This window comes from Ornithorhynchus anatinus, chromosome 19, assembly GCF_004115215.2.
Source record: "Ornithorhynchus anatinus isolate Pmale09 chromosome 19, mOrnAna1.pri.v4, whole genome shotgun sequence".
Taxonomy (NCBI): Eukaryota; Metazoa; Chordata; class Mammalia; order Monotremata; family Ornithorhynchidae; genus Ornithorhynchus; species Ornithorhynchus anatinus.
Window position 1 is genome coordinate 19,226,515 of NC_041746.1, and position 23,218 is coordinate 19,249,732.

Sequence of the window (23,218 nt, forward strand, 5' to 3'; positions counted from 1 at the left end):
AAAACCATTTCAAGGAACTGGTTCTGATACAACGAGATTCTCTATTCAGCACGAATAGAGATTGGCCTATGAGCATATTCCTGCAATTCATCATGTACGACACAAATTTAAAAAAAGAAAGAAAAAGAAACCCTCTAGTTTTTATGATCTAACAATCCTAAAAGCAAATAAATTCACTTTGAAAACTGCCAAAAATACTTTTCACACACTCCACCGTACCTTAGCGTTACAATTCAAAAAGCACGATAATCATGTCGGGTGTCTCAGCCCTACGGATAAAGGTCCCGCTTCAAGTGTTAAAACATACTGCAACCCCACAAGAAATGGTTTTCTGAAATTTGAACTGCTTTGCTCTGTGAGTATGGACCTCTAAATTCATGTTTAATGCATGTGTTTGGGTTTTTTTTGAGAGTTGCCCTAGGAAAAGCCTCTCCTTTGGCTCAAGAACAGGATTTCACATCAAACAGGTTCGTTTGTGAGAATTCATTCTATAGTTTAATTAACCGCAATAAAGCTACTTAAGCAGTGGATCCATACTTGAAGGAACAGCTTCGGATCAATGCTTAGAATCGATGCTTAGAAATGTAATTTTAAAAAATTATTTTAAATAGCATATGAAGTTAAAAACAGACAACAGAACCGAGGGTACCATAAGGTTCCAGAACAAGAATTTCCAGTCCTTCGTCAGACTGCAGTAAATCTTTCCAGTATAACTTGAGGTATTTTACAAACTTTACACAAACTATACAGCTTTCAGGATTTAACAAACTCAGAGAGCAAAGTTATTCATACTGAAAGTTGCATCTTTACTGTGTCCAACTGTTTCCCCGTTCACAAGTTCCCCAACGGGTGAATCCGATTTTCAGACATCAAAGTCATCACTCTCAGTTTCGTGTAAATGTAAAATACAGTTCTCTAGTGGTAGTAGTGGGTTTGTCTTTCCAATTCTAGTGCATTTCTACCATGCTATAAAAACAAATCACATGAAATTTCCAATTCATGGTACAGGGGGTCTGCTCTAATTCCTGAAAACAAGTCCAGTCTTACAGAGAGGTATGAAGTATTAAATAACGGAGTCAGACTCTCTTTTGATGACTTCTGAGAAGCTGGGAAGCAAAGTACTCTGGTTGTCCAACATCTTCTCCATTTTTTTCCCATTAGAGGCTTTCTTCCTTTCATGGATCCATGGAACAAAGCAGAGCACAATTCCTCCAATGATGGGAGGAACTCCAGCGAGGTAGAATGCAACATCATAGGAGCCTGTCTTTTCTCGCAGAAACCCTAAGGTGAGGAGCAGAGGGGGATCACCAGGAGGTTACAAAAGCAGTTTTTATAAGGTGGCCCAAACCTCATTGGTAAAGCGAAAGCCTTAAGGCCTTCCTGGTGAGCACTGTTTCCCCCCGCCAGCCTCCAACAGAACCTGTCAGGGCAGGAGCTCAGATCTAACTGGTGTCTTGTTTAGCTAGAAGCATGAACAATGGAACTACGCGGTACACTTTGAGGTAAATCCTACATTTTTCTTTCCCCCATCAAAGGCCTGCTCCTTTGGTTTTGGGAAACTTAGCTACAGGTTCCAAACAAGGGAATCATTAATGTGCATGAACAAAAGGGGACTTTTGTCTAAAAGTATCTCTGAAAACCTATTCACAGTATATATGAAGCCAAATCTTCCAACCTAGTAATCTTTGCACAGGACACGGCATTCAATGCATTGATTTCTCTTTTAGGCTTGCTAGATGGAAGAGAAAATGTTTTCTGAAATCTTCTCATTCTTAACACAGAAATGAAACTTAACGGCTGATTAGGCAAAATAAACACCATTCAGTAATTTATGCACTCCTATTTTTAGTTTTGGGTAAATATATACAGGACAACAGCCAGAAACAAGACAACCTAAGCTCTATTTTTAGGAAAGCGAAATTCTTCTGATTTACAGGAGTACTAGAAGATTAATCCATTTAAAAGGAAAAAAGAATTGAGAGGAAACGCAACCAGGGTGCATAGAGGCTCCTGAATTCATCTTGTTACCTGCAATTGGAGGCCCCACGGTCATGGGTATGGACATGAATCCCAGCAGAAATCCTATGGCCTGGGAGACATCCTGTGCGCCAACTAACTCAAAGGCAATGGGAGCCATGATTGAAATGAAGCAGCCGTCAAAGAGACCCATGAAGAGGCAGACACCGATGAGGGCCTCAAAAACCTGGGACAGTGGGATCATCATGGACATCAGACCAATGAAGAAGAATGAGATTACCTGGGAATAAGAAACAAGAATTTCAGTAACACGTCCAATGAGCACGATATTTAGAATGCCCAGAGGCCAAATTCAGTTAGCTCAGCCTTTAAGGAGTCTCAATACAAGGTTCCGGTACCCAATTTTACATCATCACAGATTACCTCCTTATCCACCATTATTCCTTTTTTTGAAAAAAAAAACTTATCTTACTCCCTTTTTTAAAGATTACATAACCACTCTTCATGCCTAAGAGACCCAATTGTACAGTTCTAAGTAATCTCCATTTGTCAGCTGAGGATACTGAGGGGACTTACTGTTGTTAGACCACACACACAACCCAGTGTCTCAGCACAAGTGACCAAATAAATCCTAAAATGTCCCATCTGCTGACAGTTCTGTTCTACTGGTACACAGAGGCAAATCTGTTTCGAGACGTTTCTTCAAGGTTGATTCTCCTGGACTTCATCTGTCACTCATTTATTCATTCAACTGTATTTATTAAACGCTTACTGTGAGCAGAGCACTGTCAGATTTCTGAGTCACACTGGAACATAGCACGATGGTAAAAATCAAAACACCTGCCTATTTTCAACCCTGCTGAAACCAGTCATGGGACCTCAGGAGAGGGAGAGTCCCCTTACATTTTATCGACCACTTCCTTTACTTTTAAAAAACAATTGTTCTCCCACCTCCACTTAGACCGTGATCTAAATTATGTGCTGCTTTGCAAACCTTGGAAGAAAGGTTATACAAAAAAAGAAAATGGAAAAAGAATCAGTCACTTAAAAAACAACTTATGCAGAGGGTCAAGGAGATAAGATTTGAGGAATGTGTAATGGTTTGGAAACAGAGGAGAGGGCATATTTTTTTTCCCCCCTCAAAACCATTAGTGGTTTTGAAATAAAGTGCTCCAGTTTTAATGACAGAAATATTACAGTCTAGAAGAAAAGAAAAACTCGAGTTATTTCTGTTCTTTCTGCCAGTTATTATTACTGCCTTTCTCATTTTTATCAGGGAAAATGAAGCATTCTTTTGGAGAGACCTCAGCCTGAGACTTGCCCAGGGGCTTGACTACAGTTTGGGAAGAAAATCATTTGCAGCTGTCTTACGGTGCGAAGTGCAAAGACTTATCCTGGAGAAGGAAATACACTGGAGGAGTGGCCTCCAGTTAAATTCCAAAGTTGCCTGGATATATTTTTTTGTCTGAAAACCGCTCCAACATTTTTTATCCACTAAAAGACTGCACTAGTGAGCCCTTGGGTAGGCATTAATAGAAGGATTTCTGGATGGAGAATAAAACAAACAGGGCTACGGAAGGGAGAATTCTGCCATGCTGAGAAGTCATATTAGCTACCAAAGAGGGAATTCTTTGTATTTCTAGTGCTCCCTTCTGCATCAGAACTCACATCACTTCCATGTTATATTATTTTTACCCTCATAATAACCGAGAGTGGTGGCAATTATTATCCACATTGCACTGATGGGGAAACTGAGCCACTGAGAGGGTAAGGCCTATTATGAAGGGAATTAAGCTGTGAGCCAGAAGAACTGGATTCAAACAGACCAGAACAACCATGATGCTAGTGACTGAAAAATATACAATGCATTCAAGAAGACTACCAATTACTACACATAGCTCCTCTTCAAAGTAAACATATATGTTTATTACCCCTTAACCATATTTCCAGTACCTCACGAGTGAGTTGGAGACAAAACCAAAATGAGAATTGGGGTGGGGGTAAGGAAGAGGGTCTTAGTTCAACTTGGAATCCCAAGATCAAGAAGCATCATTAAGCTGGCTGAAGCAAAATATAGACATAAAGGCACCTAATGAGAAATGTTCCTTCATAATCTACTAACTTAAAAAAGGATGAGAGGAAAAAGGAGGAAATCATTTTGAATGTTTTCTGCTACTATAGGGCCCTAATTATACTCTCCCTGGCCTAGGAAATTCATTAATCACCAACTAATCATCATCATCAATGACATTTACTGAGTGCTTAATATATGCAGAGCACTGAAATCCCTGAGAGAGTACAATACTGAGTTGGTAGACACTTTCCCTTGCCACAATAAGCTTTTTTTAAAATCTAAATTTAAATTTGACTGTGATGTATGATTATTTTCATTAGTGTTTCCAGTGCATGCATGGGCTCAGAAATCGATAGCAACAACAACAAGAATAATATGTGCCAAGCACTGTGCTAAGTGCAGGCATAGATACAGGATAGTCAGATTGGACACTGTCCATATCCCACTTGGGACTCACAGTCTAAAGGGGAGGGAGAACAGGAATTTAAGGCCCATTTCACAGATGAGGAAACTGAAGCCCAAGGAAACTAAATGACTTGCCCAAGGACACACGGCAAGCAAACGGTGGATCTGGGGTTAGAATCCAGGTTGCTTGACTCCCATTCCTCTCCTCTATCCCCTATTCCAGCCTTCTTCTCCACGCTGATGCCCACATTTATAAAATTAGATAGTTAACAGATGTCTTGAAGATCATTAGGTTAGAGCTATGTCAGACTAAAAATGGAAAACAATTGAAAAGCTGAAGAATTCTGTTAAAGAACAGTCTCCAAACACTTTGTTCATATACTTCCAACAATTTTCAAAGCTCTAGGGGAGAAAAAATATTTTTTTTACTGACTGCAGGGGCATTGATTTTTTTTGAAATTGAGTGCTTCAAATAATTAACTTTACCCCCAGGAGCAAATAGGAAATCTAGTGCACAGTAAACGGTGGAACTGAGTTTAAAGCAACCAGAACCCCTGAAGACTGTACACAGAGTGGTAAATTTCTGAAAGGAATTTGACGTTTTTCTGGGAGGGAAAAAGAAATGGTACCGGGGGGTGCCTAGAAACACAAAAGGGAAAACCAACAAAAACCCTGATTGGGTCTGTGGGAGTGGCTTCCAAAGGTGGCCTTTGTCAAATACAATATAAAGTACACATTTCAAGCATTCAAAAATGCTTTGATCTCTTCAGAAGGAGGGTTTTCTAAGAATACCCAGGAAGAAGGGATGAGGGAAGAAGGACCCACAAACTTGACAAGCCTGGAAGTAATTATGAAGGTACGAAAAGGATCCAAGGTTCAGTTAAGGCAGAATGTGACAAAAAGACATCATTGAGAAGTGTATTATTAAAAAGTGGAAGGGCTACTGACAGGGATCTGGTTTAGAGAAGAAGTAGAAAGGGAGAGGGGGAGAGCGAATGAATGGAAGGTGGAGGGATGGAGTAATTAAAAAGCACAGTGCTCACAAATGTCCATTAGAAGCCTGCCTTGTTACTTGAGGATGAAACCCACTAGTTCACTTTGGAAGTGGTGAATGCCAGCAAAACATTACCCAAGGATTCAAATGTCAACATTTGAAAAACCCCGAAAATACAAGGATCTTCTTTGAGGTAGATCTCAAAACTGTTGATCCATGACTCGGCTGGAGTGAGTCACTTTTAAGGTGAACATCAGCCCCACACTGAGGAGAGCCTGCAATGCAGAGTCTCGAATCAAGACAACGGTGAATTTTGCAAACTAGTTTCTAGAGAAGGAAGTTCCCCCTCCAAAAAACAAAAAAAAAAACCACCTCTGGGTTTTCTGGTTTCCCTTAAAAAGACAGGGTGGGGCTTTTTCAATTTCTTATGGTTTTGACCCAAAACTGATTTTGTGCTGGAGGAGCTGATATATTACTGGAGAAGCTGTGTTTTTGGAAAATGCTTTCCACCTTCCCAATTGATTTATACAAAGAAAAACACCCAGGGCACCAATAAATAGTGGTTGATGAGGTTATGTGGTTGGAAGAACAGAAACCTGGGTGGGAAAAGTGACTGTGACCATTTCCTTTGGTTACCTCCCTGCTCTCCCCAAAACATTACCTGTAAATAAACTTTTTTGACACCAGGAACATAATCTACAATTCTCCCGAAGATTAATCTTCCAACTCCTGAAGTGATGCCAATGCACATGAGAAGCACCTCTTTATTGGTTTCTGTCTCAAACCTCTCTTTTACATAATTCATCTGTCAAAATACAAATAGAAAAATAATTCATGTTAGTACACTGGGAGACCTCTATGAATGCTCGTTGACAGTGTTTGGACTTCATATTTGCACCTTCACCCATGTCAAAACTCAGTGGTTATTTTCTTGAGTTTCTATATTATAAAGGTATGTATTTCCATTTGGATGCCACCATGTGAGGTTACCTTTACACTTACCTTGAGAGCACTTTTTGTAATTCCACCCCCAAAATGCTCTTTAAATAGAGCTCATCGGAAAGGTCAGGCCATATCTTGTTTAACCTGATCTCCCTTGTAGGGCAGATCAGAAATTTTCAGAACATGCAGGCCTCAAATGGACAACATCTGTGCAGGTTTGTAAAGTCTGTACGGTAAAACAAGTGGGTCTTTCTTTGAACTCTTGGCTCAGTTGAATGTGGAATTCTACATATTCTAGTATTCGGTTTGGAGGATCTGCTTTTATGTTTATCCCTGTTCACCAATTCCAAGTGAAATTCTTTTGCAAGGCCAAATGTTAAAACAGTAAGCTTTTTCTAATTTCCTGACCATTCACTGAGAAATGCAGGTTTTCACTTTAGTTCTGAAGACCAACATTGAAATTCCATATTATCCCCCAGGCACTATTGAGAGTGAAAACAAATAGCATTAATCAATCAGTTAATGGTATTTGCTGAACTCTTACTGGTGTAGAGCACTGTTCTAAGCAGTTGGGCGAGTACTGTAGATGAAACTGAGGCACTGAGAAATTTGACTTGCACAATTTCACACAGCAGGTAAGTGGCAGAGCGAGGATTTGAATCCAGGGGCTCTGACTTCCAGGCCCATGCTCTTTCCACTAGGTCACGTTGCTTCTCCTCTGACTTTCTGAAGGGGAAGAGGGTGTGGGGAGAAAGAGGGAGAGGCATCTTCCCCCCTTGAAATCTCTCCCCATTAGGAATTTGGGAAAATGCCAAGTATGACTGTTGATGATGGATGGCTATTTTGGAGATGAGCTGTCTTTTCAACAACACTCCGCTCACAAAAAACACAGAATTGAACTAAACCACATCAAGAAAAACCTTAAACTGCATACCTATAGAGAAAAATCCATAATCCTCAACTATTAACCTCATTCATCCTCTCCACCAGCTAGCAGATAAAAGCCGAGAATATCGAATCTTATTTCAAGTTACATTCAATCACAAGAACATATTTCACAGAAGCAGATGAATCCAACAGTGTTTTCAATGTACTCGACAAATCAGGAATTGAACTGAGATATAAATTTAGATGTTCAGAACATGAGCTGTAATTGCATAACAGAAATCATGATGTTCAACTGCCCATACTGGGTAAACCTAAGAGAGAAGTCACACAGAGAGACACAGTGGCTCAACTTTTTACAGTCGTACCAGAATCACCATTCAACTGGCCAAAAGGACTTGGGATTGTTGGCATTTTGTGACGTTTCTCATCTTTTCTTTGAGGCCGCACCCAGTTTCTAACACCAGGGTTCCGGTGCTAACAGCAATTTATGGCTGGGGTAGGGACTTTTTTGGGACTCCTTGCTACTGCACCCCAACACTGCCCCAGTTTTTACTGCCCCCATTTCTTGGTTCAGATTTGGAATCCTTGAAAGGCAAAAGAAGCATTTGGAGCCAGTCCTGCATCTACGCAGGCTGAACGACAAGGGACCCGTTCTCTTTGTGAGAGTCACGGAGGCTCTGCAGCCTAGTGAAAAGAGCATGGGGGTTGGGAGTCAGTAGAAACAGCACAGACCTGGGAGTCAGAAGGATCCGCGCTCTAATCCCTGCTCTGCCACTTGTCTGCTGTGTGACCTTGGACAAGTCACTTCAGTTCTCTGTGCCTTAATTCATCTGTAAAATGTGGATTACGATTGTGAGCCCATAGGCTTAACAAATACCATAAAAGAGAGAGAGAGAGAGAAATCTGCCTTCTAAGTACCAGCTCTGCTATTTGCTTGCTGTGTGACCTTGGGCAAGTAACTTGACTTCTCTACCTCTCACTTTCCTTATCTCTAAAATAGAGATAAGATAGCTATTCACCTGTGTGGGATGAGGACTGATTCATTTTATAGTTACCCCAAGGTTTAGTGTGATGGTTGGCACAAGTCATCACTTTATAAATACCATCATTATGATTATGATTATCTCTCCACCTTTCAAAGTTTCACATAAACTGATTGCTCAGCCATTCTCTTTGGACTGTGAGCTCTCCTCTACAGTAATAATAATTATGGAATTTGTTAAGCGCTTACTACTTGCCAGGCGCTATACCAAGCACTGGGGTGGAAACACGCAAATCGGATTAGATGTAGTCCCTGTACCGCATGGGGCTCCCAGTCTTAATCCCCATTTTACAGATGAGGTTACTGAGGCACAGAGAAGTAAAGTGACTTGCCCAAGGCCACAGAGCAGACAAGTGGCAGAGCCGGGATTAGAAACCATGGCCTTCTGACTCCCAGGCCCGTGCTCTATCCACTAGGCCAGGTTGCTTCTAGATTGTAACCTCCTTGTGGGCAGGGATTGTGTCTAGAGAAGCAACGTGACTTAGTGGCAAGAGCCCGGGCTTGGGAGTCAGAGGTCGTGAGTTCTAATCCTGGCTCTGCCACTTATCAGCTGTGTGACTTTGGGCCAGTCACTTAACTTCTCTGGGCTTCAGTTACCTCATCTGTAAAATGGGGATTGAGACTGTGAGCTCCACGTGAGACAACCTGATTACCTTGTGCCTATCCCAGTGCTTGGCACATAGTAAGCACTTAACAAAAACCATCATTATTATTATTATTACCAACTCTGTTATATTATACTCTCCCAAATGCCTAGTACCGTGATCTGCACACAGTAAGCACTCAATAAACACCAATGATTGGAACAGATAACCAATACTGGCTTCATCAATAGCTTTTATGTTATTCCTAGGTACTGCAAAGTGTCAATATAGAATCTCAGCGGCATTTAGCAATCAGCATAAAAGTTACCAATTTATATTGCTTCAAACAAATTCGTAAACTAAATTCAGGAATAACTATAAAATCAGTGGTACATATTGAGCACTTATTGTGTGCAGAGGACTGTACTAAGTGATTGGAAAAGTTCAGTACAATAGAATTGGTAGACGCAGTCCCTGCCCACAAGGAGGTTACAATCTAGTCGGGGAATTATTATAATAATAATAATAATGTTGGTATTTGTTAAGCACTTACTATGTGCAGAACACTGTTCTAAGCGCTGGGGTAGATACAGGATAATCAGGTTGTCCCACATGAGGCTCACAGTTAATCCCCATTTTACAGATGAGGTAGCTGAGGCACCGAGAAGTTAAGTGACTTGCCCACAATCACACAGCTGACAAGTGGCAGAGCGAGGATTCGAACCCATAACCTCTGACTCCAAAGCCCGGGCTCTTTCCATTAAGTCATGCTGCTTCTCTATATATTCTTAAGCACTGTTGAGTTGTTTCTGATTCATAGTGACTCCATGCACATACTTTCTCCAGAACGTCCTGTCCTCTGCCATAATCCGCAACCCTTCTAATGGTTCTTCCATTATCATTGTTATGGTCTCTATCCATCTAGCTGGTAGTGGGGGAAACAGGCATTACAGTAAATTATAGCTAGGGGAAATGGCAGAATATAAGAACCTGCATATAAGTTCTTTAGGGGTAGAAGCAAATGTACATGTGATGCAGAAAGGAAGGTGAATATGGGAAAACGAGGATTAAGTCAGGAAAGACATCTTGGAGATGTGATTTTAGGAGGGCTTTGAAGATAGGGAGAATAATAGCCTGTCATATATACAAGGGGGAGTGGGGAGGGAAGAGTTCCTGGCCAGAACGAGGACATGGGCAAGGAATCACTGGCAAGAAAGATGAGATTGAGGCCCAGACATTAGAGAAGAATGTGCAGGTTGGGGGGTAGTAGATGACTAGCGAGTTAAGGTAGGAGGGGGAGAGCTGATTGAGTACTTTGAGGCCGACAGTAAGGAGATCCTGTTATTCATCCCTACCCTACTTTATATCCACAGATGCACTGCTCATGGTCCCCTAGAAAGACCACCTCTGTGGGAGTCAAAGTCCCAGCTCTCTGCCAATGGTGAAGGTTTCTAATAATAATAATAATGATGATGCCATTTGTTAAGCACTTACTAGGTGCCAGTTTTCAAAAAGTTCTGGGCCATTTTCCCCACTTCTCTACTTTCGGAGTTCATCTACTGGGCTGTCTCACAAAGAGTTAATGTACCTCTTTGTTGAGGACTTGTTATTAGCAATCAATGTTTCAAAACTGTAAAGTAAAATTTAACAGTGCTCTCTAACAGGGGACACAGACACTAAAATGTGTGACAGGTAGGAGGAAACGATGGGATAGAAATAATACATATGAAAGGGAAAGGAACTTGTTTTCCTTCCCACGGAGACTGTGTACCCCAATTCATTTTCAATCTTTTATCTTCTCCGTTGCTTAGAACACTGCATGGCACTTAGTAAGTGATGATGATGGTATTGGTTAACTGCTTACTATATGCCAAGCACTGTTCTAAGCGCTGCGGTAGATACAAGGTAAAGAGGTTGTCCCACTTGGGGCTCACAGCCTTAATTCTCATTTTACAGATGAGGTGACTGAGGCACAGAAAAGTTAAGTGACTTGCCCAAAGTCACACAGCTGACAAGTGGCGGAACCAGAATTAAAACCCATGACCTGACTCCCAAGCCTGTGATCTTTCCACTAAGCTGAATAAGCAGCATGGCCTAGTGGAAAGAAAATGGATTTGGGAGTCAGAGGATCTGGGTTCTAATCTCAGCTCTGCCACTTGTCTGTTGGGCAAATCATGTCACTTCGCCTCAGTTACCTTATCTGTAAAATGGGGATTAAGAGAGGGACTGTGGCCAAACTGCTTATCTCATAACCACCTTAGCACTTAAAAAAGTGCCTGGCATATAATGAAGGAATGTCTTTTTTTCCCATTTTTCTTGTTTTCCTTTATTTTAAGGTATTTGTTAAGCATTAACTATTCCCAAGAGCTGGGATGAACTTGAAGTACAGCTCCCCTCTGTTGAGATCCAGCTCTTCCTTCGAGCCCCCTGCCACTCCTCCCTAGGGAGTTTTAGGACAGACATAGATTTGCCAAGTTCCTGGTATTCATGAAAACAATGTGGGCAGGGAACGCGTCTACCAACTCTGGATTGTATTCTCCCAAGTGTACAGTGCTCTGTACTCAGTTAAGCACTCAATATGATTGATTGAATGAATGAATTGACTGAGTTTAGAAACAGAAAACTTCCCATCACAAAAGGAAAAACTATACTAAGGTAGTTAACACTCTATGAGTCAGGCAACCAAAATCTAGGTGAGTTTTAATTGCCAGTGGTAATGAAAAGACCATAGACTTTAGCTCAGTCCTGGTGGGGGGACAAAAAAGTCAGATAAACTAAAGTACTATGTTCCACGTTTGGATTGGAATTTAGATTCCATTCAGTGAGTTAATCTACTGCTGGAAGCAAGCCCAGAAAATAGTCTTTCGGATTTTTAAGAATGGACACGGTTTCCATTCTTGCTCCTGGCAAGAGACTGAATTGCCAGGTCCTCCTTTGATGTGGTTCAGAACACATGGATGCTAAATTGCTTTTTGAAGATAATTACCCTCTAATTAGTGGTGGCTATAGTTTTCACCTGCTCTGCTTCATGACCCCTGAAGATTGTTCAATTAGGATTTCCTGGAAGTAGGAAGTTGCAGCCACCCCAAAATTAATTTGTTTCTACCAACCTTCCTTCTTATGCTAACAACTTTCAATCATCACTAATCCTGCAGGATTTCAGGAAAAATCCTGTTTCTTAGTGGCTGTGGATTTTTGATGCACTGTATTGGAAACATTATTAATGTTGAATGCATTCAAATGTTGTTCAATTGACACCCCACAACCCCCCTCCCTTTTATGGCATTTAAGCGCTTACTATGTGCCAGGCACTGTACTAAGCACTGGGTTAGCTACAAGCTAATCAGGTTGGACTTAGGCCATGTCCCACATTTTACATGTGAGGTACCTGAGGCCCAGAGAAGTTAAGTGACTTACCCAAGGTCACACGGCAGACAGGTGGCAGAACCAGTATTACACCCCGCTTCTTTTCTTTTTTATGGTATTGGTGAAGTACTTACTATGTGACAAGCAATATTCTAAGTGCTGAGGTAGATACAAGTTTATCAGGTTGGATACAGTCCCCGTCCCACAAGAGGCTCACAATCTAAATTGGATGGAGGAGGACTTAATCCCCATTTTTCCGATGAGGCAACTGAGGCAGAGAGAAGTTACAAGACTTGGCCAAAGTCTTGCAAGCAGTGGGCAGAGAGAGAATTAGAACCGGGGTCCTCTGACTCCCAGGCTCGTGCTCTTTCCACTAGGCCGGGCTGCTAGTCAGATGATTCTCCTTCCTAAAGTAACCCAAAAAGGCATTCAAATTATAAAAGTATTTCTTCTCAAAAAATATTTAGCCAAAAAAATTTGAAATCTAAAATTGAATTCACAAAGCTGAAAAGAGAATATCCCCCACGATAGTAATTTTTTGATCAAAAGAGAGCCGGTGAATATAATTTAGAGACAGCAGTTTAGTGAATCCTGGCATCCCCTAGACAAACACCACAGTAATCGGCTAATGTTGCTTGGCTTATTAAGGCCCCATTCTGGAGAGGGGAAGTGCAAGGACTTGGGAGGACATCCTTCCTTTAAAATAAAGCTAAAACAAAATGCCATTTTTGTTTTGACTTGATTATCTAGAATATCTTATTTTTAGAAGATGCTATTTCACCAGATCTCATCCTTTTTTCTTCCCCTGTTTCCCACTGTTCCATCACCTCTTCTCCAAACTTAGGCAAAGATTTGGGGATGGGAGGAGCATTAGCTAGGCATCTACAACTCAAGCAACCAACCATGGTATTTTTTGAGAACTTACTTTGTGCACTGCACAGTACAATGGAGTTCACAGAAATGATGCCTGCCCACAAGGAACTTACAGGCTAGGGGGGAAGAGAGACATTAAAGTTAGAGATGGATATGTATGTAAGCGCTATGGGATGTACATAAATTGGAAAAAGAGCAGGAAGGGTCAGGAAAGGTTCCAAGTAGGTGGTCTGAGTTTTGTTCCTTCTTGTGACCAGAGGAAGCCTGTTATATGAGCTCCCGCAAGCAGAGGTGGGTGTCCAGGAGAGAGGACCCGCCTGGCTCGGCCCAGCAGCGGGAGACCCAGGACTACATCACCCGACTCCCACACCTGCCCGGTCCCGCCACCCACGGGCGCCGGGGCAGGTGGCAAGAGCTGCCCCCGGGATAGGGGCTGTGTACACTGGGGCTGGAGAAGAAGATGGGTAAACTCCCACAGGCACCAGATCTGGAGTAGCAGAGTTAAGCGGTGGTGCAAGAAGAAGAGGAGGAGAAGACAGAGGAGGAGGAGGATGGGAGCAAGACAGCAATAACGTAAGAGGCAGAGAAAGTTTTTAATTAACCTGCTTAATGTCATTCCTGCCGTCACTGCTGGTTTGGGACCCAATAAGCTGGGACATGACAGGGGAGGGGACCGGCAGTGGCGGCCAGACTGGGAACATCCTCTTGGCTGGGAGGAAAACTTCAAATCGAAGCAGTTGCCTCCCTCCCTCCCCTCCACCGTGGCCGAGCAAAACAAGTGGTCTTCGGCCCCTCTCCACTGTGGCCTAATGAAACCTCCAGGAACACTGCTGCCTTCCCTGCCTGCCCTTGCGGGCCCCTGCTCTCAGAATCCTCTGTGTGCCGGGCTCGGAATGAAAGCCACCGCCGCTCTCGGCATCCCCACACCGGACAGCGGGAGGCCAAGCACGCTTCTCTGCGTCAACGAGTAGACTCCATCCATCAATAGTGTTTATTTCTGCCTTCCATCATTTCGGCGGGAAAGAAGGAGAAAAAAACACCTACCAATGAGGCCTCCACAAACTCTGGGACAGCTGGTGGCTGTTGCAGCCGTTGCTTTGGCTATACGTGTGCCTTGGACTCAGCTTCGAGGAGCCTGAAATTCCTCTCCTCTAGCCACAGCACCCTTGGTTTTTGGAGAAGGGGTTGCTCGGTTGCTGGTACTAATCTGCATCTTAAGATAGCTCTTCATCTGTCTAGCAAGCATTCCCTCTCCTCCCTTATAATAATAATAATAATAATGATAATGGTATTTGTTAAGCACTTACTACGTGCAGAGCACTGTTCTAAGTGCTGGGGTAGATACAGGGTAATCAGATTGTCCCACGTGGGGCTCACATTTTTAATTCCCATTTTTACAGATGAGGTAACTGAGGCACAGACAAGTTAAGTGACTTGCCCAAGGTCACACAGCAGATAAGTGGCGGAGCCGGCATTAGAACCCATGACCTCTGACTCCCAGGCCCGTGCTCTTTCTTGCTAAGCCACGCTGCTTCTCCAAGCCTCGCTGGTTCTCCTTCTATTTTCAGATTGTGAGCCCATAAGAGGACAGGGAACCAGGTTTAATTCACACCTCTGTATATTTTCCCAGTGCTTAGCACAGTGCTCTTCACTCAGTATATGCGTAATAAATTCTATTACTACTCCTCCTCCACCACCCTTTTCCAAGAACAGCTGCTTCGATGGGTTTCAGATCCTCAGACTCTTTCCCTCTTCTAAACCCTAACCTAGAGAGCCCAAGGCCCTGTACACTCCCCCTTCTTCCCTATCTCACCCCCAGGTGATCTGGGGGTCCTGCTCCCAGACTTTTCCATCACAGTTGACACCCTCACCATCCTCTCCGTCCCTCCAGCCCACAGGCTTGGGGTTATCCTTGACTCCTCTCTCTCATCCTACATATCCAGTCAGTCACCAAATGCTGTCGGTCCTATATTCATGACATCTTCAGGATTCACTTCTTCCTCTCCATCTAAACTGCCACTGCATTGATCCAAGGATGTCATATTCAATTGATCATATTTACAGAGTGCTTACTGAGAGAATAGCACTGTACGCGCTCTTGGGAGAGTACAATGTAACGTAGGTAGGCATGTTCCATAATGCACCTCAACCACTCCATCAGCTTCCTCACTGACCCCCCTGCCTCCAGTCTCTCCCCCATGTCATCCACACATTATTATGGTATCTGATAAGCACATAGAACAGTGCTTGGCACATAGTAAGTGCTTAACAAACACCGTCATTATTATTATTATTGTGTGTCCACCATTGTTCTAAGCTCTGGGATAAATATAAGGTTATCAGGGTGGACACAGGCCCTGTCCTGCATGGGGCTCACAGTCTAGGTACACAAGAATAGGATTTAATCCCCATTTTATAGATGAGGAAACTGAGGCACAGAGAAGTGACTCAACCATGGTCTCACCGCACATAAGTGGCAAAGCCAGAATTAGATCCCAAGTCCTCTTACTCTCTGAAGTGTGCAGTTTGCACTCGCGTAACACTGTGTTAAACTTAATGCCCTTCGGCATATATCTTCCTGTGATCGAAGGTGAGCCAGATGGATTGGCTCCAAGAGAAGACCTAAATGCTGACAAACCCATTGGAGTCTGGGCGAGATATCTTCTTAGAGCAGAAGACAAAGGAACTGTAATTTACGTGAAAGAAGCTTGTTATAACAGTCAACGAGAGGAGTATAAAGACCAGGGAGGGGAAGAAACGCCTGTCGCTGCTGCTCGCTGTTATCCGAAAGGCCAACCGAGGTGACCCGGGGAGAGAGACCTTCCAAGGGGATGGTCGTGCTGGTCTTGGCCTTACTTGGCTGCTCATGGTCCTCTGAAGGGAGGGGGGAGACAGCCCGAAGAGCAGGACCTATTGGCCGGGAATACCCGTGCTGGTCCGGCCCGTTAAGGCCCCGAACCCTGACTGGGACTCATCTTCCCGCGGTAGGAAATTCTCAATGTCCCTGGGTTGAGGGTTTAACTAGTGTCAGAGATCTCATCGGCCCTGGGTTGTGGGCTTAACAGAAGCAGGATCATTTACTACTAATATTCTGTATGATAATTAATGTTTTCTTCCCGTGATCCTGAATATCATAGTTTATTCCATCTGTAAAACTGAGTCACGAACCACCCCATCCCTAATTGACTCTACTGGGATGTAACACCCTCTTATTCCCAGGCTCGTGTGCTTTCCACAAGGCCACACTTATAGCTTTTCTAAAAAATGTTCTGTGCACATCTCCCCACTTCTCAAAAACATCTAATGGTTGCCCATCCTACACCGCCTCCAAAAGAAACTTTAAGGTTATTTAATAAGTGCTTACTGTGTGCAGAGCACTGTACTATGCGCTTGGAGGAATACGGTACAACAGAGTTAGTAGACTCGATCCTTTCCCTCAAGAAGCTTACAGTCTGCAGGGAGGAGACCGACCCTAAAATTAATCAAATATAGGGGAAACATATAGGAGATATACATAAGTGCTATGGGGATAGGGATGGTACAGATATAAGTGACTCAAAAAAGGGGGTAAATAAGGTGGGCATGCGAGAGGTTTGTCCAGGAAGGCTTCTTAGAAGAGCTAGGATTTCAGCAGGGCTTAAAGCATAAATGGGAGGAACAGGGGAATGGCAGGATTCCAGGGACATCATGCACCATCCAGAGAATCTTGGTTTCTAGGCCAAGCCAAGGAAGTACAAAGAATCTATGTCCCAGGTGGCTTGAGAATTGCACAGTTCCAGGAATATTCAAGGCAGGCGTGATGAAATGAGAGCTCCCTGCAGTCATTCATTCATTCAATAGAATTTATTGAGCACTTACTATGTGCAGAGCACAGTACTAAGTGCTTGGAATGTACAATTCGGCAAAAGACAATCCCTGCCCAATAACAGGCTCACACTTTCACAATGCAATCGAGCAACAACAACCTAACATTTATTACCACTAATCTGGGTCTTCCTCTCCCATTTTCAGGGCTTAGGGCTCATCCCTTGTCTCCAGGTACTGACAGGAGATTCCCTTGATCCACTTTTCACCCTCAAAGCATTCTTATAATTATTGTGCTTATTCTGGCTGACTTCAAGTTTGCCTGTCTTGTTTTCCTTATTGGATGTAAGCCACGTGAGAGCAAAGCATTCGTTCATTTTTAATGGCTTCATCATTCCCTGCCCCGGGAATCAGATCTGAAAAAGGCATTCACTCCATGACATGGTCAAGCTTGTAGATGCAGGGAAAATACCAATGAGCAACTAAAGATAGGTTTCCAAACCAAGGAAATATAAAAAGTTTCCATCATACTGACATTGCACCCATTATTTGACAAGTTCATACCGTTTTTACCCTGCTTCTTAGATATATGATCTTCCAATGTCAGTAGTAAAAAAAAAAAATCACTCCATTTCTGGTGGCTGAACCAAACTGCTCAATCCAAGTCTAAATTGTTTAAATTCACTGGCCATCGGTAACCCTAAAGAACTTATTTATAAGCATCGGCAGCACATATAAGTATACATATATTCAATTGTACTACAGTTGAATTCATTCACATAATTGGACTACTCTGAACAAACTTTTCTATCCCTTCCATGAACGTATACCCTCCTTACAGACAGGGAATTGGCCACTTTTATACTTTCCAAGTGCTTAATACAATTCACTGTATCCAGCAGACATTCAATAAATATTCTCGCTACTAATACTTTTGTCTCTTTAAAATTCAAGCCACTGCTATGCAGAAACTCTTTTTTTGCCCCCCTATTTCATATAGTTTCCAAAATACTTCATTTACTTAAAATATTTCTAGCTAGCCAAGAGAGTCAGGCAAATATTTGCAGTTTCTGTTCTTAGCCAATAGTCTTTCCCTACTACATTTAAAAGTGGTACTTAAATCTGCTGCTTTTCAGAATTATAAAATCCTAATCTAAAAATACTCAGTGGCCTCACAGATGTTGTACTTTCCCTTTTTTCTACTCTTCCACTTTAATTAGCTACCAGCCACTCCTATTCACTCTGCCAGAAAGTCAATTTCTTCCTCTTTCCTTTGACGCATGCCTCTGTATTATTTCCTCTATTCCCTGTCCCTCTCATACCCATGTTCTGCCTTTGTGCATTTTCCCTTCTTGTTTTTTATTTCACCAGTCACACGATTTTCCTTCTCTAATCCACCATTTCAATTCCTCTTCTGATCTCGAACTTCAGTTTCTCCCACTGCTTTTTCCACTCTCCAAGTGGGCCTGTCACTATTTCTTTGGGTGCTCTCTGTCCTGCTTTGAGCCCTTATCTCAAAGGGTTTTAGGGCTGGGGTCCTGGCCCCATGTGTTTTTGCAGCGGTGGTGGTGGTCGGTCAGAAGGAGGGGGGGACCTGCTTTCTTTTCCCATGCTATCTGCCCAAGTGCCCGGATGAAAGACTCACTGAAAAATCGCCGGTGGCAGGGATAGCTACGCCAGCAGGTACACTTTTCTCCTCTGTGGTACACAGCTGCAGTGAGCTTGCTTTATACAGATTGAAAGTGCACATGTGCAATAATACAGGATACAGGTTACAAAATGTCTGGTGATATACCCAGCAATCACTCCCGTTGCCTGCACCAGTCACTTTTCAAATGGAAAGTCAATAAAATAGCAAAGAGCATATGTAACTACCAATGCACATAATTCAGAGAACTGAAACCTAAAAACACACTTTGGACTGAATAACATGGCTGTTTAGGACCTAAGCGATATTTAGGTCAGACTTAGCTATTTGGGTAATGTGGCATTTTGGGGTCCCAAAATAACTGGATAATCTGGCAATATAGAAATAGGCCAAACGTTATGCTGGATAATTAGTTGGCTTGGTCCAAACTAATTTCTCTCAATAAAATACTCAATAGACTAATTACCGGTATTCTGATTCTTATCAACTCTTTATCCCCGTCTCGGACTTATGTATCCATCCTCAGCTCTTGCATCCCCTCCTGTTTAAGAATGAAGGAGAAATGTATTCCTCTCAACCGCAAGCATTAAGGACAGCCCAACTGCTTTACTTCTTTGGTACAAGCCAGCCAGTCAGTCATTCTCAGTGACCAATTCCTGGGATGGCAAGTCCCCAAACTGGTCTGGTCTCTACAATCCGTCGGTCTACCTATGGGTGTCCCTTCCCTCCACCTTTGGAAACTTCAGGTATACTCACCCCGCTGATCTCAGGGGATGACAGCACTTTACTGGGGAGACCTGGCCAGGCGTTGGGGTCTTACTGCCTGCATCTACTCCCCTCTGTCTTTACTCCTTTTTTGGAGAAAAGCCAGGCTAAGGCCTTTAGTTTTGGTGCTGCTGATTTGTACTGATTCATATTAGCCCCCTGAGCAGTACATATATGTATTTGCCATTTCTACACCTAGCCCCTTGGTTGAAAAGTGCAAAGTCTTTGTGGGCAAGGAATATGTCTTGGGCTTCTGCTCTTTCTACCAAGCATTTAGAATCATCCACTCCACTTGATAGATGCTCAATCAACACCATTGTATTCAAAAAGATACACGATGACAGATATGATACCATTTTACTACCTTCAAAATATCTACTACATGCTGGAGTGAAGAGTGAATCAATATATGCTGCAATGTTCCACAACTTTTAATTAATTAGCCCACAAATTCAGTTTATAAGATTTGGCTTACCGTCACACTTTGGAAAGTATGATCTGATTTTACAGTAACAGCTCTTGTTTCAGAATCAAATTTTCCTCTACTCACACAGCACTAGACTCCATCATTCCACTGTTCACTTTTCCCAACTCTTTCTTGACAACTCCTGCTGCCAAGTTTTGTTTTTTATGGTACTTGTTAAGTACTTATTATGTATCTGGAACTGTACTAAGTACTGTACTATTCCTCTGTTCCTGTAAGATTCCCAACTATGATCTGGAGGAACCCCAAATGGTGTTCTCTCTTCAACAGTATTTTGCCCAAGAGAACTATTAATAATAGTTAATAATAATAATTAGAGAAGCAGCATGGCTTAGTGGAAAGAGCCCGGGCTTGGGAGTCAGAAGTTGTCAGTTCTAATCCTGGCTCCGCAACTTATCAGCTATATGACTTTGGGCAAGTCACTTAACTTCTCTGTACCTCAGTTACCTCATCTGTAAAATGAGGATTAAGACTGTGAGCCCCATGTGGTACAACCTGATAACCTTGTATCTACCCTAGCGCTTAGCTTAAAACAGTGCTTGAAGCGTAGTAAGTGTTTAACAAATACCATCATCATCATCAGTGCCTAATCAGCTCTATTATGTACTGGTCATCTTCATCTGCCTATCTCTGATCCACTGGCTCAAGGGGGTTGGGGGAGGGGTGGGGGGGGTAGGGGAGGTGGTGTGTGTGTATTTGTGGTTTGTGTGTGTGTGCATGAGTGTTTCAACTGTGTGACCTTGGGCAAAGTCTCTTAACTTCTCTGTGCCTCAGTTGCCTCATCTTTACAGATGGGGATTAAGATTGTGAGCCCAGTGTGGGACAGGAACTCTTTCCAACCCAATTACCCTGTATCTACTCCAGCGCTTAGTACAGTGCCTGGAACACAGTAAGTGCTTAAATACCACGATTATTATTGTTTTTAAATGATACCCAAGACAGCAGAAGTAAAGTTTCTAAAAAAAAAAAAAAAGGTTAAAAGTCCCTGCTCTGAGAGATTCATATTTCATCCAACCTAGGTTACAGTGTTAACAGTAACCTTTGGGCTGATACTTATTCAATTACTTATTTTCATAGGTGTCATCACTGCTGAGCTTCGCAAGATGCTTTCAAGATAGTTCTACAGATCATTGAAAAGACTAATTCATCATGGTTGCTGCCTTCAAGATGCTTACAATCTAAAAACCAAGACAGACAAATATAAAGGGGGTAGTGGCTAAATACATCTATTTCAATAAATAAGTGGAGAGATTTGATGAGAGATCTATTGTGCAGGTTGATCAGAGAATAGATACTAGAAGAAAGGACCCTAATCCTAGAACCCTGTTTCTTCACAAAAGGTTGGAAGTTCAATGATTTACCTCCATTGTATGGATTTGGAAAGCTTGGATTTTGAGGGTCTAAGATGGGCTGCAACCTCAATTGTCAGGGAACTGATTTATGTCTGAAAGTTTTGTTGGCAGAATTTCTGACCTATTCAGTGACCCATGTAATTCCATTTCAATCAGTTACAAGCTGAGGTCAAGTGTTTTTTCCAAGGGTAGGAAATGGCTCCAATCCTTCCTGTCAAGATTGGTAAATTTCTGTGCAATTAATCAGCTTCCATTCAGTGTAACTATTGATGAGCAGTAGAAGCTCCTGCCCTTATAGTCAACCACCAGGGGTTTCTGAGGAGGGAAGAGATGTGTGCCGAGACACACTTCAAGAAGATGACTCATGTGGCAGTGGAATGGGGAGAGGCTGGAGGCAAGGAGACCAGCCAGGAGACTGATGCAATAGTCTAGTCGTGCTTACAAGAAAAAACTTAGCCCACGGTGATGGCTGTCAGATCACAGCCTGGGAAACACAAAGGAAGGACCAACAGGAATTGGCAGATGATTGAATGTGACAGCTTCTGGGACAAGGAGGAAGGTGGTGCAATTAATGGAAAACCTAGGAGAAGTGGATTTAGGAGGGAAGATGTTATTCTGTTTTGGCTGAGCCGAATTTGAGGTGCCAGCAGGACATCCAAAGGGAGAAACATCCAAGAGGCAAGAGTTGCCAGTTTAAGGGACTTAACGTTAAGGCTGGAATTGAAGATTTGGGTGTGATCTGAATAAGGGTGGTGGCTCAGGTCATGGGAGTGGACCAGCTTTCTGGGAGAGTGAGTGTAGAAAAAAAAGAGTAAGGGACAGTAAACACTCGATAACTACTGTCAATTGATCGTTCCCTGCAGGGCACTCACAGTTAGGGGACCCATTACATGAAACTGAAAAGGAGGGATCAGAGAGGTTAGAGAAGAACCATATTCATGCCATGCCAGTAAAACAAAGGCTTGATGGGTTTTTTTATAGCATTTGTTATGCGCTTGGTGTGTGTCACCACTGTTCTAAACACTAGAGTAGCTACAAGATAATCAGTTCCCAAGTGGGGCTCACAATCCAAGTGAAAGGGAGCACAGATATTGAACCCCCATTTTGCAGATGAAGGAAATGAGGCAAAGAGAAGTTAAGTGATTTACCCAAAATCACACAGCAGGTAAGTGGCAGAGTCGGAATTAGAACCCAAGTTCTCAGACACCCAGGCTCATAATTATGCCACTTAAGGGTTTTTTGTTTAGTTTTTTCCCCCCTCAATTTCCCAGGTTGGCTCTGGGAGAAAATTCTGATAGTGCACTGATAACCGTTTTTGTTTTGGTTTTTTTTTTTAATTCTTCAGCTCCTCCCCACTCAATCCTGACAAAGATAAGAATATAATAATAATAATAATAATAATTAGTACTTGTTAAGCACTTACTAGGCACCAAGCACTGTTAAGCGCTGGGATAGATACAAGTTAATCAGGTTGTCCCACGTGGGGCTCAGTCTTAATCCCCATTTTACAGATGAGCTAATTGAGGCACAGAGGAGTTAAGTGACTTGACCAAGGTCACATAGCAAGCAAGTGGCAGAGCCAGAATTAGAACTCATGACCTTCTGACACCCAGGCCCGTGCTCTATCCACTACACCAGGCTGCTTCTCAATATCCCACCTCTAATTAAATGATGGCAATCTTGCCTTTTGAGGATCATATCTCACTTTTTCCATTTCTGTAGACGTTTTGTTGGCATTCTATTAGGCTGTTTCCCAAAGTTTCAACTGTTTTCTTCATTGTTTAAGCCTCATCGAATTTACTGATTCATTATTCCACTGTATATTATTTGAATTGAAGATCAAAACCAACATCATCGGATTTTTTTTTTTAAATCCAATCTACTTTAGAGGTGGTAGCGGAAACAGCATGAAGGCTGAGCTCTCAAAATGTGAACTTAGAGGGAAAAGAGTTAGCAAGCCAGAAAATAGCCAAAGGTTTGGAATTGAGGAAGAACCAATAAATGAGTAGTGACTCAGTGG

General features: G+C 42.5%; 1 protein-coding gene across 1 annotated transcript in view; it reads right to left on the minus strand.

The window, feature by feature from the left end:
- Positions 1-468: 468 nt before the first annotated feature.
- The window catches only part of SLC16A10 (solute carrier family 16 member 10), a 37,644-nt gene continuing 14,894 nt past the window's right edge, over positions 469-23,218 (minus strand). The window contains exons 3-5 of the mRNA XM_029047688.1: positions 6,112-6,255; positions 2,029-2,257; positions 469-1,281 (exon numbers count right to left, since the gene is read on the minus strand). Coding sequence (XP_028903521.1) covers positions 1,064-1,281; positions 2,029-2,257; positions 6,112-6,255 — 591 coding nt within the window. The 3' untranslated portion in view covers positions 469-1,063. The remainder of the gene's footprint in view (positions 1,282-2,028; positions 2,258-6,111; positions 6,256-23,218) is intronic.